At 37.3% G+C, this 15,477-nt stretch overlaps 1 protein-coding gene across 1 annotated transcript in view; it reads right to left on the bottom strand.

The window, feature by feature from the left end:
- The window catches only part of BDP1 (B double prime 1, subunit of RNA polymerase III transcription initiation factor IIIB), a 98,603-nt gene that overhangs the window by 13,051 nt on the left and 70,075 nt on the right, over positions 1-15,477 (bottom strand). The window contains exons 24-33 of the mRNA XM_014550561.1: positions 11,320-11,442; positions 8,411-8,447; positions 7,835-7,927; positions 6,355-6,580; positions 5,702-5,859; positions 4,204-4,354; positions 3,823-4,003; positions 2,867-2,930; positions 2,332-2,518; positions 1,368-1,572 (exon numbers count right to left, since the gene is read on the bottom strand). Coding sequence (XP_014406047.1) covers positions 1,368-1,572; positions 2,332-2,518; positions 2,867-2,930; positions 3,823-4,003; positions 4,204-4,354; positions 5,702-5,859; positions 6,355-6,580; positions 7,835-7,927; positions 8,411-8,447; positions 11,320-11,442 — 1,425 coding nt within the window. The remainder of the gene's footprint in view (positions 1-1,367; positions 1,573-2,331; positions 2,519-2,866; positions 2,931-3,822; positions 4,004-4,203; positions 4,355-5,701; positions 5,860-6,354; positions 6,581-7,834; positions 7,928-8,410; positions 8,448-11,319; positions 11,443-15,477) is intronic.

The following is a 15,477-nucleotide window of genomic DNA, read 5'->3' as shown; positions in this document are numbered from 1 at the left end:
TTTTTTTATTCTGGGCCAGCTTTAGCTCTGAGGCCTTGCTACTGAAAACATGGATACAATGTTTCGGTCCGGCTGGGTTTCAGTCCGGCTGGTTTCTGGCGGTTTGTTTACCTTCTTATTTGCAACATAGTATATAGTTGCTTAGACTTGCAGAGAGGAGGCTGGCAAGTGAGGCAGCGAACGTTGGAGTCCGCAGCAAGCAAGCCTCGTGCTTGCTTCAGTGCCTGGCTGCCGGCCGTCTTGGCGGCTGACAGTTAATTTGCATATACTCACTGATTAGCCAATGAAAAGGGTAGCGGTCGTACGCCAATTACCATGTTTCTCTTTTATTAGTGTAGATCTTATAAATATTTATGAGAATGATGTTATAAATATCCAAATGGCCCTTGACAGAAAAAAGGTTCCCCACCACTGTTTTAAGGGAACAGTTCAGAAAAAGAAACAGCAAAAAAATGGCTGGGGACATGAAGGAGTACTGTGCTTTTGAGAAAAAAGATGGCCAATATGGTTAGGGAGTAAGGTAGAGATTAGCACAAGACTAGAGACATAAATGAACCAGGTAAGTATAGGGCCTTAGAAGTTCTGTTTTTATTCCTAATAGCAATAAGAAGCTTTAAGCATTATAATGGTGGTGGTGATATTAGTATCATCATTTTATACAATAGCAAACTCAATCAGAGAGGTGAAGTAGCTTGCCTAAGGTCTCACAGCTATTAAGTGGTACAACCAAGATCCAGATCTGTATGATGCTTTCAGCCTACTTTTTAGCTAATGATACAGAGCCAGGAATGGATTTCTTGATTAATGTCCATCAATTTTCTTATAGAATAGGTTGAAAGTAAAAATACAAAACCAGTTTTAATTATTTAGGGTGAAAAGTATTAGAACTATCTATATATATAAAAGCCTAAGCAACCATTATGACTGAGCAACCAGAACGACTGGTTGACTAGTCGCTATGATGCACACTGACCACCAGGGGGCAGACACTCAACGCAGAAGCTGCCCCCTGGTGGTCAGTGCACTCCCACAGCCAAACTCCTGCGGCCCTTCCCCCTGGCCAGCCAACCTCCCGTGGTCCCTCCCCCCAATCAGGGGGCCGGTCGGCCAACTTCCTGCAGCCTCTGCCCGCCCCCCCTGGCTAGCTGCCCCCCCCATTGGCCCCAATCAGGGGGCCAGCCAGCCAATCTCCCAGGGTTCCTCCTCCCGGCCGGCCCCCCGATAGGTCTTGATCGCAAGCCAGGCCTAGAGACCCCACCCGTTTATGAATTCATGCACCGGGCCTCTAGTCTTTATATAAAGAATATAAAGGGGAAAAACAAATCAATCTGTTATAATATGGCCATCTTACTTAGTGGCTCTCTTACCTCAGAGGTATATTCTTGACAATCATCTCTTAAAGTGAGTGAATGTTTTTTGGCAGGAGGAACATAGTCACTTTCATCAGACCTACAATGAAATCTCTTCCTAGACATAAGATCCAAATTAGCAGGAGGCTTTTCAGAAGCATCACTTCCAGAATTAGATAAACACATGGCATCCTGACCAACTGAAGTTATTGGAAAATTCATACTGCATAGAAAATACATACACATTAAATCAGTTAATTAGAGGTGATTTAATGAGGTTAAAGACTGAGCTATTCCAATCAAAACTGCCAAAAACACTTCAAAGTAACTAACACATACATGGCCATGACCACAAAAATGTTATTGAGCCTCCATCAATACTTAAAGGCTTAGAAACTAAATTCCATACTATTGAATGAAATCTGAGGTATAAAAAATGTCTGTAAAGTTTAATTTTAATCCAAAATGTCTCTTTCTGATATAAAAGACTTCAATTTCTAATTCTATTTAATAGACAATTAAGCATCTTAATCAGTGACTGTTAAAATACAACTTAAGAATTCTACTGTAAAGAATTAAAATGAGCATCAAAAATATATAGAAATGGTACCTCTACGATTTTTGCAACTTTCTGTGAGTGTATTTAGAATATATATTTACGTTTACAAAGTAACAAAATTTAAAATATATGTAAATGTTTACAAAGTAACCATACCTTTAATAGATGCCACTTTATGATCTACATTTATAGGTGCTTTTAGCTTTCAAAATACATAAAATACCACAAAAGCTTCATACAAAAAATATTATACATTTGTGACATCTTCATCAGATATAAAATAAATGATTTCTTCTCTACCACATGATTACTAAATAAAATATCTAGAATTACAAATGTTGGTAAATTGCTCATTCCTATCAATACTATTTGATTCATAAAGCAATTTTTCTCCTAGCAAAAACAGTTTAGCTCATCCATTACCTCATGTTGCTCTTTTCTTCTGTAGTCACTGATTTGACCAATATGGGCGCTGGCAGTAAAGGGTTTGGCATTAACTGTGTAGAGTTTTCAGTAAATTCTTCTACTGAATCGGTTGGAATTTCCACCAGAGTTAAAATGAATGTTTGCTCTTCCTCAGCATCATGATGTACGTTACCAACTAGATTGACTATCAAAATTTAAAAGTTAGTAATGAAAAGCTGAACCATGAAAGTACAGAAAATCATTTCATTTCTAAAAAGTCTCAAAACAACTTATCACTAAGAATGAAAGCTGAATTACACCCCAAAAAATCAAAAAGTAATTTTATAAAGGATAAAGATGATTCACTATGGAAATTTATAATTTTGAGCAACAAAATACTTCAAGTTGTTTTTTATTTGTTTTTTTAATTTAAGGCCATCATAGACCTCCCCCTGCCAAAAAAACACACAACTGTTTTGTTTTTTCCACAAATTGGGGAATAAAAACCATACTGTTAGGTTCTATGATACTTTATTGAAGCAGATTATCATACCTGCTAAATCCTGAGGATTGCTTACATTCTCTTGTTGGACTTCTGGAGTACTAGTTGGTATACACTGCCATAAAAATTAAAATGAAAAAGGTTGACCAAATCTCAGTTTTAAAAAGTTTTCCTTATAATTTGATATACTGAACAGTTATGGTTTCAAAACTCAACAATTATCTAACCCTATGCAATTTTTCAAAGTGTTTTTGGAAACTTGATTGTACCAATAAACTTTTGATTAACATGTACACACAGAAATTCAGACTGAATTGTTTAAAATGTGTAGTCTATGAAATGAATTTTGACAGCAAAGTGAGCCCTAGCTGGTTTGGCTCAGTGGATAGAGCTTCGGCCTGGGGATTGAAGGGTCGCGGGTTCAATTCTGGTCAAGGGCACATGCCTGAGTTGCGGGCTCGATCCCCAGTAAGGGATCTGCAGGATGCAGCCAATGATTCTCTCTCGTTATTGATGTTTCTCTCTTTCTCTCCCTCTTCCTTCCTCTCTGAAATCAATAAAATTGCTACCCCATATCTCACACAGTGTTAGACACGTAGCTTCTCAGATCCAGGGGCTAAGTAGCAAGAGGTGAATTCTCTATGTACAAAACACTTCACTTTTCAAAGCTTTTACAACAAAGCTAGGTATTGGCTAGTTTATCTCTGTGCTTTAGAGACTAAAAACAAAATAAAAATTCGATCACAGTACATTCTTGCAAAGGCAAAACAGATCAGTGGTTGCCAGGGGCTGGGGGGGGGGAAGGAGGGGTGACTAAAAAAGGACACCAGAGAATTTGGGCGATGATCGAACTGTTCGTGTATTAGTCACATGACTGTGTTTGTCAAAATGTATAGAATTGCACATTAAAGAGGGTGAAAGGTATTGTGTTTATATTATACCTTAATTTTTTTTTAAATGAGGAACAAACACCTAGCCACCACTTATTATATTTTTCATTCCTTTACCTCTGGCACATAAGGTGTAAGCACATTGTCTCCACTCGAGTCCTTTCCCAGGGGCTCTCCAACAGAACTCTCACTAAGACCCCTACCCAAACCAGGTGTGTGGGAGCTTGTCTCAGAGGAAACAGCTGGAGCAAATGACAATATCTGAACTTCTTGAGATCCCTGCGCTTGATCTTCCTTTCTGAAAGAGAAATTAGTATGTATTAGAGTTTCAGTATACTTATATTTGAAATCAAGCAGACAACCACAGCATGTTTAGAGCTAGGTACATCAAATTCATCTATTTTATTGTTTGTTAAACTTTTATATTATATTAATGCAACAGAACCTGGATGTTTGTTTGTTTTAAATTAAATTCATCCCACAATCTCTCCTCTTTACCTTTCCTTTAGGCTTGCTTCCTGCAAAATACTGGTCTCTTCAATACCATGGTCATGTGCCAACCTGCTCCGCTCCTTATTCTCTGCTATTGTTTCTGATTCAAGGTTTTTATCTTCTAATCCCGTTGCTTTAGGAGCATTTTTCTCCGTTTCTTAAATAAAAAAAAAAACATTTAAGATATAATCCAAAATAGTACAGCTAAAATCTCCATATTAGAAACATATTTTCTCTTCAAAGACAGATCACTATATAGTGGGCTCTTTCAAACATCTCTTAATCCAAAAAGCAAGTTTATTATTATTTTTTTAATATATTCTTATTGATTTCAGAGAGATGAAGGAAGAGGGAGAGACAGATAGAAACATCAATGATGAGAGAGAATCATTGATTGGTTGCCTCCTGGGAATCGAACCAGCAATCTAAGCATATGCCCCGACTAGGAATCAAACCATGACCTCCTGGTTCACAGGTTAATGCTCAACCACTGAGCCATGCCTGCCAGGCTAAAATGCAAGTTTATTGACAGGGCACATATTTCACTCCTGGCTACCACAAAAACTGCATCTCCATTTAATGGTAATAGAAGTATAATTAGAAATCCACCAACAAAAGAAGTTTACAGGTGGATATACATGAGGTCTGGTTAGTTCCACCTTGGGAAAAGTACTGGGAAGGAGCTGTTCTACAAAGAATAATGTTACAAAGGGAAAGAAAATGACTTCTATATATGAAAGGTAACTTGAGCCAGCATGAGAGTGCTTCTGGGTACTGCTCAGACCAGAGTAACAGGCATTGCTGGTTGAAAGAGAAACCCCAGAAATCAGGAATCCCAAAACAGAAATGATGATGTTAACTATCCAGACCTTCTACATACAACATACAGGGTTTAACACAATCTCGGTAAATATATCAACACCACTAAGTTGTACATTTTTAAAAGTGCAGAACGGTGTACCGTATGCATATATTTTTATTCTTCCTGAAAGAAATATACATATGTATGTATATATGGTTGTAGGGGCATACACACACCCTCATTAGATACTTATGTGTACAAAATCTTTCTGGAAGTCTATAATAAAAACGGTTAAAAACAGTTTACCACTAGAAGTGGGATTAGAGGGCTGGGAACCTAAGGAGGAAGGAGTTTTTAAAATCGTATGCCTTTTGGGCACTGTCTTATTTTCTGCCACATGCATGTATACCTTTCTAAGAAATGTGTGCTTGAACATTCATGTACACACACACACATTCACACACAGAAAAAAATATACATGAAGAGAAAGTTTGATCAAGTAAATATAGTAAAATGGTAATAATTATTGAAACCAATTGGTGGATTTATAGGTATTTATTTTATAGCTCATTCTACTTTTTGTACATTTGAAATTAATAGTAAGTTAAAATAAGTTTAACAACTGAATATTCCATTTGAAATGTTATGTAATTTCTTGTGTCAAAGTAATTTTGTAACTCTCAAGGGAACAATAAAATTTACCTCTTTGAATTTCCACTTCTCCTTTGGTTACAAGCAAACTGGGAACTTCCTGATGAGCACCAAATCTGTTGGTCCCTAAAATCTTCCTAAGATTTGGCTTAGGCTTGGCAAATCTCCTTCTCATTCTGAGATTACTGGTCACCTCTGAAGTTGTATTCCTAGAAAAAGAGGGGGAAAAGAGAGAAATCTATCAATGTGTAAGAATTTTCTCTCACATTGATACATTCTGACTAGCACTGATACAGACAGATATGTGCCACCTTCTAAGGAGCCACATCGTCTGAAGTTTCATTTCTTTATGCTAAAATTACGTGGTAGTAACTTTTCTAAAGGTCTTGAGAAGGGAAGAGATTCTGGACCATATTTGTAAAACAGAGACTAAAACTATTTATATAAAACTATTTCATTAAAGCTTTAAAGACACGCTTATTGCAGTAATTTTAATATTCAAAACATTAAACTAAAATCACAATCAGCAAATTATTACTTTAAAGGATAAGAAATCAGTACTGCCTACTTTACATTTATACAAGTATTATTCAAAACTATTAACTAAATTGATGGTTAGTTTAAATATATTTATTAATAGGATACTGTAATTTATTTTTTGGAAAAACTCAAAAGAAATAATAATTTAATAAAGCAAAATAAACCTGGTTGATCTAGCGTTTTCCTTTACTTTCTCCATTAAACCAATTTCTTCTTTAGTACTTTGTTCCTCCAATTCAATCTTGTTTTCTTCTAATGATGAAAGAGGTATACTATTGACAGGTGAAGAAAGCTCCTGACATTCATAAACAATTTTGTCACTGACATTATCTGGGTTAAAAGGAATATGGCTTTTATCCTTTGAATGAACACCAGGAAGTACACATATTCCTATTGCAGAAAAAAATAGAAAATACAAATAGATGTCAAAATAAAATAAATCCTTCAACATTCAGCAATTGCAAAATTCTATACCATTTTTAAAGTTTGCTCTTTTGGGCTCCTAAATTAAATTTATGATCCCATTCTTCATGCCAAATATTTTACCTTTTCTAAGCTTAATAATTCTTATAGACTGAAGTATTTGGGTTATTATAAGTAAAAATGAATCTTTTTGTTACTTTCAATAACTATATAACCTCAAATGAATTAAGAAAATCACCTTTATTTACAATTTTTAAAAACCTGTACTTTATGTCCTAGAGATTTGTGACAGGCTCCAATGAAATACTCTGCCATTAAGAATCAAGCCTGAAAAAAAAAAAAAAGAATGAAGCCCGCTCTGGCCAGGTGGGTCAATTGATTGGAGCATCATCCAGTACACCAAAAGGTCACAGGTTTAATTCCTGGTCAGGGCACATACCAAGGTTGTGGGTTCGATCCTTGGTATGGGAGGCAACTGATGGATGTCTCTCTCACACTGATGTTTCTCTTTCCTTCTCCAGTCCCCTCTCTCTAAAATCAATAAAAACATATCCTCAAGTGAGGATTAAAACAAAGAAAGATAAACCATGACTCTGTTCACCTCATATAATCTACGGTTTACACATTTTTAAAAGAAACATTTCTGTATCTGCATGACATATTCATAGAGTAAAATACTTAGTCAAGACCATTGCTTCTCAGCCTAAAATATTAAAAATCTGGGTTGACATATAATTTGGCTCAGTCCAAACTAACAGAACATTCTAAACCAAATAATCTCAATGATGGCTACTGCCCCTTCATACTGTATTCGAATGTCACGTAACTGTGGAACTACCCAAAGCAGCAGCTCCTTTGCTAAAGAAACATGTATAAAGTAATCAGTGATCAGTACGTGCAGTTAACCAATGATGTTTATGATAACAAAGGTAACTGAGCACGTACTATGTGCTGGGGATACAGCATTGAACAACTATTCCACAAATACAAATTACTCTTAATAAACCAAGTGCACTATCTTGAAATGGTGGCCACTACATCTAAAGGGGCAGTTAGACGGATCATTGCATACATATTATCTTTTCTGGAAAAACAACAAAGTGGTGCCAACTTCAAATGTAACAGGCAGGTATTCACTTATTATGCAAATGTGAGTATAATTTCTTAAAAGTTGGACTTTAAAAGCTTCTTTTTTTTTGAGGACTTATTTTTCATTCTTACCATCACTCTGCTCTGTACTGATCTCTGACTGCAACACTAGATCTCCCATTGTAAGTAAAGTAATGGCAGCTTCAGTGCTTCCATCGTTGGTTTCTTGTGAGAAAATATACCAACATTAAAACAGAAGAATGAATCTGGAAATTTAAGTTTGTTTACTTAGAAAAAGTTTTTAAATTCAGGTGTTTATCCTCTAGTAACAAATTTCAATATCCTCTATACCACTAATCCCTTACTAGGATAATGTTTTCATTAATTTACTGTAAGTAAAGCAATCATCAACTGTTGGCTTTTACTCACTGCAAATGCCTCCCTCCCATTAAGTAACTCAGTATCTTCAAAAAAATGCATCTATGCAGATCAGAGGAAAAAATACTTCTTTACGAAACATTTAACTCAATTCATTTTCTGCAGTAACATTCCAAGAATTCACATTTCTCCTACAGGTAACACATTCAAAAGCTGAATCATTTTGTTCAACTCTCCAGCAAAATGACTCATTTACAAACTACCACCACTACTATATCATTGTGCTAGTGTTAACCAAGTAGTTTTTAACAGTTTCCTATTAAAAGTTACCTGTTTCATCTTGGGTATGTTCACCTGTGGTCATTTCCTAAAAGAGGAAAAGTAATATCTTATGTAGTTTCCCAAATTATTTGTTCTGTATCTCAAGAAACACTATGTTGTACAGATCTATCTGTGCTTTTAATTACAATGGAGTGGGAACTGGTTTTTCCCCCTTAATTATAATTATTCATAAAATTTCATAAACAAGAACAGAAATAATTAAAAATCCAAGTTCTTTTGTCTATTGCTCCTTATTTTACCTTTTTTGGTATTATGTATAAATTTTAATTATGATTATATTGCAATCAGCATCTACCATTCTTACTTTAGTTCTTCACTTCATAATCCTTCAGCTTTAGTCATAGCTGGCATAAGTTTTTTTGTTTTTTTTTTTAAAGATATTTTATTGATTTTTTACAGAGAGGAAGGGAGAGGGACAGAGAGTCAGAAACATCAATGAGAAAGAAACATCGATCAGCCGCCTCCTGCACACCCCCTACTGGGGATGTGCCCACAACCACAGTACATGCCCTTGACCGGAATCGAACCTGGGACCTTTCAGTCCACAGACCGATGCTCTATCCACTGAGCCAAACCGGTTAGGGCATAAGTTTTGACTCAATGGAAACCACGGTCTGAAAAATATCAGAATTTTTTTTACACAACTAAGAAGTTATAGGACTGATATCCAGCATGACAGCATGAGGAGCTCTGCTGACCCTCTCCCCAGTGAAAATGGTGAAATTTATTTAAAAGCAATCATTAAGGCCTCTGGAAATGATCCTAAGAGCATAGGATGAAAGATCATCTATTCATGAAAACTTGATAACAAAGGGAAGATCCGTGGTATTTGAACAAAGATTGCTCTCTTCCTCCTTCTTCCCAGCTCAGCAGACAGAGACTCCACCTCAAACTGCTGCAGCCAAGAAAACAGGGCCCTTTCTCCCTGCAGGTCCCAGCTAGAGGGCTTTCTTCCTAAGAGGAGCAGGTATAAGATTCATAACAGATAATAGACCAATATCTAATATGAATATGGATACAAAAATCATCAATGAAATACAAGCAAACAGAATTCAGCAACATATAAAAATTACACATCATGAACAAGTAGGATTTATCTGAGGTGCAATGTTTTGTTTAACATCCAAAATTCAATCAGTATGATACATCGTATCAATACAATAAAAAACAAATATCACATGATCATCTCAATAGATGCAGAAAAAGCATATAATAAATTCTAACCCCCTTTCATGACAAAATACACACACAAACCAGAAATAGAACTTTTTTAATTTTATAAAGGACATCTATGAAAAACACCATAGCTAACATCAAACTTAATGGTGAAAGATTAAATGTTTTCTGCTAAGACCAGAAACGAGACAAGAATGTCCACTCTTGTCACCTGTATTCAACATTGTATTGGAGGTTCTAGCCAGGGCAATTCGGCAAGCAAAAGAAATAAAGAACAGCCAGATTGGAAAGTATTGTAAATTGAATTGTGTCCCCCAGAAAGATGTTGAAGTCCTAACCCTCAGTACCATGAATATGACCTTATCTGGGACGCACAGTCTTCGTAGAGGTAATCAAGTTAAAATTAGGCCCAACAGGATTAGGGTTGGCCCTAACCCAGTATGATTGCTGTCCTATAAGAGGAGAAGAAACACAGACACACAGACAGAAAGAAAACCATGGCAATGAAGGCAAAGTTTGGAATTGTGCTGCCACGAGCCAAGTAATGACAAGGACCGCGACAACTGCCAGAAGGTAAGAGCAAGGCCTAGGATGGTTTCTCCCTCAGAGCCTCCAGAAGGAGCCATCACTGACCTTGATTCATGCTACAATAATGAACCTTGAAAACATTATGCTAAAAGAAGCCAGACACAAAAACCATGAGTCCATTTATACACTGAATGGCCAGATTATTATGACCGGCCAGATTATTATGATCACCCCATCAGTACAATGAAGTGAATTAGTTATGCAAATAATAATAATAATAAAACCTTGTGAGTATTTGCTTAGGAAGTTTTCAATATTCAGTATTTTTGGAAGTGTCAATGAACTACTGATGGGGTGGTCATAATAATCTGGCCACTCAGAGTACATGCAATGTCCAGAATACACAGATCTATAGTGACAAAAAGTAGATTGGTTGGCTAGACCTGGGGAAGGATGGAAAGCAGTGGGGAGCAACTGCTAATGGGTATGGGGTTTCTTTCTGAAGTGATGACAATGTTCTAAAATTAACTGTGATGATGTTTGCACATAACTGTATACTAAAAATCATTGAATTGTACACTTTAAATGGGTGAACTGTATGGTGTGTGAACTGTGTCTTAATAAAGATGTTTTTAAAAAGTTGTAATTTCAAGTCTTCATTTTCAAAATTAAGATGAATTCTAACCAAATAAGAAAGAATACTAAGCAAAATGCAATTAAATACATTCCAAATAATTTATATTTGGTATAGATTTAATGCAACGTAAGATTATGAGCATATTAAGAGCTATACCCACACACATACACAAAGATCACTGCTCTTCAGGTCAAATACAAAACCTATAGATTATTCATTAGTTCTACTATTCACACTTACAGCTCCCTACATGACAAAAATTAGTGAACTGCTTGTAAACCTAAAGTATTCAAAATAAACTGCCAGTCTTTTTTTTAAAAAAGTTACAAAGGTAGAAGTGAGCCAGTTGGGCTGTGGAGGCTTGGGAAACAAGTTATAGAAGCAAAAGAAGGGCCCCTGGAGCTTCAGAGAGAGAAAAGCAAAGGTAATGCACCTAGGGAAAGAAGAGGGGGATGGGGAAAGGCGTGGCTGTGCTCCCCAGAGAGAGAGCACCAAGCTTCCAGTCTTTTGAAAGTAAACAAAGAATTAAACACAAAACATTAAAATGGATGCTTACAACTGATAATACATTCAAGTTTTCTTCTTGTTTCATTTCCTGAGTGGTCACATCTGTGTTTGAGAGCTGATGTTCATCAACAGTTATGAATCCAATATCTGGGACATTCACGGTTATTTCAAGCTGTCAAAATGAAAAGTCTCATTATTTCATATTGGCATACTATACACAGACAAACAAGTAAAATAAAATGGTAAACTGAAAAAAATAATCCAGATTCATACACAATTAAAAAAGTGAAGAATAGTCATTTTTACACTGATTTGACATCAACTTGGCAAAAGTAAAACATGTAAGGCTTTTGAGGGGCCTGTGAGTCTTATAACCAGTAAGCAACTTTTCCAAGGCTAATTTTCCTAGTACCTAGCATTTAATTTTCCATTATCCCCACTTTGTCCCTACTTTCACATAATTAATCTCATCAGTCTGTTAGCATTTATGGAGTGCTTCCTAAAAATTAGAGGGCTGCAGATAAAAGGATACAAAGCTGAATGAGACAAGTTTGGTCCCTGCCCTCAAGGAACTCACAATCTAAGAAAAACAGATTTATAATCAACTAACTATACACTGTCTTAAGTACTATAATAGAGATGAGTTGAAAGCTCTTAAATATATTCTAGAGGCCTGGTGCACGAATTCATGCACCAGTGGGGTCCCTCTGCCTGGCCTGCGGGATCGGGCCAAAACTGGCTCTCCGACATCCCCCAAGGGGTCTTGGATTGCAAGAGGGAGCAGGCCAGGCTGAGGGACCCCACTGGTGTACGACTGGGGCCAGGGAGAGATGCGGGAGGTTGGCCAGCTGGGGAGGGACCGCGGGAGGGCTCCAGGGCATGTCCAGCCTGTCTTGCCCAGTCCCAATCGGCCGGACCCCAGCAGCAAGCTAACCTACCAATCGGAGTGTCTGCCCCCTGGTGGTCAGTGCACATCATAGCAAGCAGTTGAGCGGCCTTAGCATATCATTAGCATATTACAGTTTGATTGGTTGAGCAGCTGACTGGTCAACCAGATACTTAGCATATTAGGCTTTTATTATATAGGATATTACCCTCTCCCCCACCAAAGCAACTACCCTCTCCCACAACCCAAAACCTGTATCATTCTTGATAGCCATGTCAATGGCTATGTAAAATAATGGGTTTACTCACATTTACCCTTCATTTAGCAGTGTTACTGGTCAAAGATCCCTATAATCTGGGAACTAAAAAGACTAAGATTTCTCTCCTAGACTACATGTAAGAGAGTGTGGCTCTTATTCCCTTATTAACAGAAAAAAGAGTATAAAAGACTGTGTAATTCAGTAGGAACTGAATATAGAGTCAAGTATGAAAATCTGCCTTCAAGACATATTATAGTAACATCTGTGTGTTCTGTGTCTGTATCCTCAGAAGCAAACATTAGAGAAAAATCTATGCTAATGTCCTACAGGCCTGGGATGATAAAAAAGTTCAAGTGATTTGAAAAGACAAAATATTTTCTGAAAAGTTGCATGAAAATGGGAATATTCCAGATAATTGAGAGTTGGTTCTTTGAACACCATCCAGTGTCAAAGCTTTACTTTTTAACAGCTTCATTGAGATATAATTTACATACCATAAAATTCACCCATTTAAAGTATATACGTATATATGTGTGTGTGTGTGTGTGTGTGTGTATGCAAATTGTCTCCTCGACCAGGAGTTCAACCGGGAGTTTGACTGGGAGTATGACCAGGGGGTGGGCCGGCAGTGGCAGGTGGCTAGGGACGGAAGGCACCCTGGCCGGCAGCCGGCATCCACTAGGGACCCTACCCATGCATGAATTTTGTGCACTGGACCTCTAGCATAATATAATGTTTCTTGGATTATACACAAATATGTACACCCATCACCAGTCACTTTACAACGCTTTTACTGCTTCAAAAAAGAAACCCATACCTTCATCCCTAAGAAACCAGTAATCTACTTTCTGCCTCTATAGATTTTCTTATTTTGGACATTTCATATGAATAGAATAATATAATATGTGATTTGTTTTTGGTAACTGGCTTCTTTCGCTTAACACAATGTTTCCAAGGTTTCACGATTCATACTGTAGTATATATCAATACTTTATATTCCTTTATGATTTAACTAGAGGCCCACTGCACGAAATTTGTGCACTTGCAGGGTCCCGAGCGGCTGCCGGCCACCAGCTGGGTACTCCCTCCCGTCCTCCAGCTGCCTGCCAGCGCCAGGGCCTCCCTCCCTTCCCCAGGCCAGCCCGCCCCCTGGTTAAACTCCTGGAAGAACTCCGGTTGAGGGGATAATTTGCATACTGCACTTTTTTTTTAATATATTTTATTGATTTTTTACAGAGAGGAAGGGAGAGGGATAGAGAGTCAGAAACATCGATGAGAGAGAAACATCGATCAGCTGCCTTCTGCACACTCCCCACTGGGTATGTGCCCGCAACCAAGGTACATGCCCTTAACCAGAATTGAACTTGGGACCCTTGAGTCCACAGGCCGACGCTCTATCCACTGAGCCAAACCGGCTAGGGCACTGCACTTTTATTATATAGGATAATATGCCATTGTATTTCCATGCTTTTTAAGGAAACATTTTCTAACATAAAAACAATTTCCCTGCCGTAGTAATCTTGCCATAAGGAATAAAAATTTAACTTTCTTTACTCAATTATTATGATTAATGCTATTTAAGAAGGCATTCTATATTAATTCAGGGATAAATCCTGAAACCTGATTTTCAGAAATTTCTGACATTAGTTTTGACTAGCAATTTGCTTTCACCCAAAGAAATCTGTAAAATATAAAACATATAGCTAATTAAATTCACATGCAGTGTTAAACAGCTATCCTTGCACAAAATTAACCTTCCTTTTGCATTTTCTTAGTTTCAACTAAAGCTTAAATTCACTATCTTTTCTTTGAACTTTTAGTTACAAGAAACAACTTGAATTTACATCATTTTTGTTTACCTTCAACCATTCTAACTCAATAGCTTTACAACACTTAACGTGTTATTATTAACAGTGAAGAAAGATGGTTTGGGCCCTAGCTGGTTTGGCTCAGTGGATAGAGCATCAGCCTGCGGACTGAAGGGGCCTGGTTCGATTCTGGTCAAGGGCACATGCCCAGGTTGCAGGTTCGATCCCCAGTAGGGGGTGTGCAGGAGGGAGACGATCCATGATTCTCTCTCATCATTAAAAATTTTTTTTATTTATTTCAGAGAGGAAGGGAGAGGGAAAGAGAGATAGAAACATCAAGGAAGAGAGAGAATCACTGATTTGCTGCCACCTGGGGATCGAGTCCACAACCCAGGCATGTGCCCTGACCGGGAATTGAATCATGACCTCCTAATTCATAGGTAGATGCTCAACTACTGAGCCATGCTGGCTGGGCTCTCTCTCATCATTGACGTTTCTATTTCTCTCTCCCTCTGCCTTTCCCCTCTTAAATCAATAAAAATAAAAAATAAAAGTTGGTTTGGACCACCATTCATAAATGTAAATTTATAGATTCAGTAATCCATTAATTCTGGGTAACTTAACATTATTTGAATTGTTTTATGTATCCTACTTCTTTTATTATTACCATCAATACCATCTCAGTTCACTCCTGATTGTTTCAAATGACTCAGAAACTATTATGAGTACTTAATACAAAACTGATTGATATATGCTACTCTATAAGCCACATAAATCATTGAAAACTGAGGCAAAACAGAAAACTTTAAAGTTACAAAGTTGAAATACTAGACCTAGAGGCAAAGGAGTAAGGAGCTTTTATAATAAAGTAAGTTGAAGTAGTATGTTCCTCCATCTCACATCCATTAAGATGGCAAGTATTCAAAAAAAGAAAGAAAATAACAAGTGTTGGTGAGGATGTGAAGAAATTAGAACCTTTGTACACTATGGATGGGAATGTACAATGATGCAGCTGTTATGGAAAACAGTATGCTGGTTGCTAAAAAAATTTAAAATGGGCCTTGGCCAGTATGGCACAGTTGTTTGAGCATCGTCCCATGCACTGTGAGGTTGCCAGTTCGATTCCAGGTCAGGGCATATGCTCGGGTTGTGGGTTCAATCCCCAGTGATGGGTGCACAGGAGGCAGCCTATCGATGTTTCTCTCATCGATATTTCTATCTCTCTCTCTCTCTCTCTCTCTCTCTCTCTCTCTC

This window comes from Myotis brandtii, unplaced genomic scaffold, assembly GCF_000412655.1.
Source record: "Myotis brandtii unplaced genomic scaffold, ASM41265v1 scaffold115, whole genome shotgun sequence".
Lineage (NCBI taxonomy): Eukaryota > Metazoa > Chordata > Mammalia > Chiroptera > Vespertilionidae > Myotis > Myotis brandtii.
This window is presented reverse-complemented; position numbering and strand designations above follow the sequence as displayed.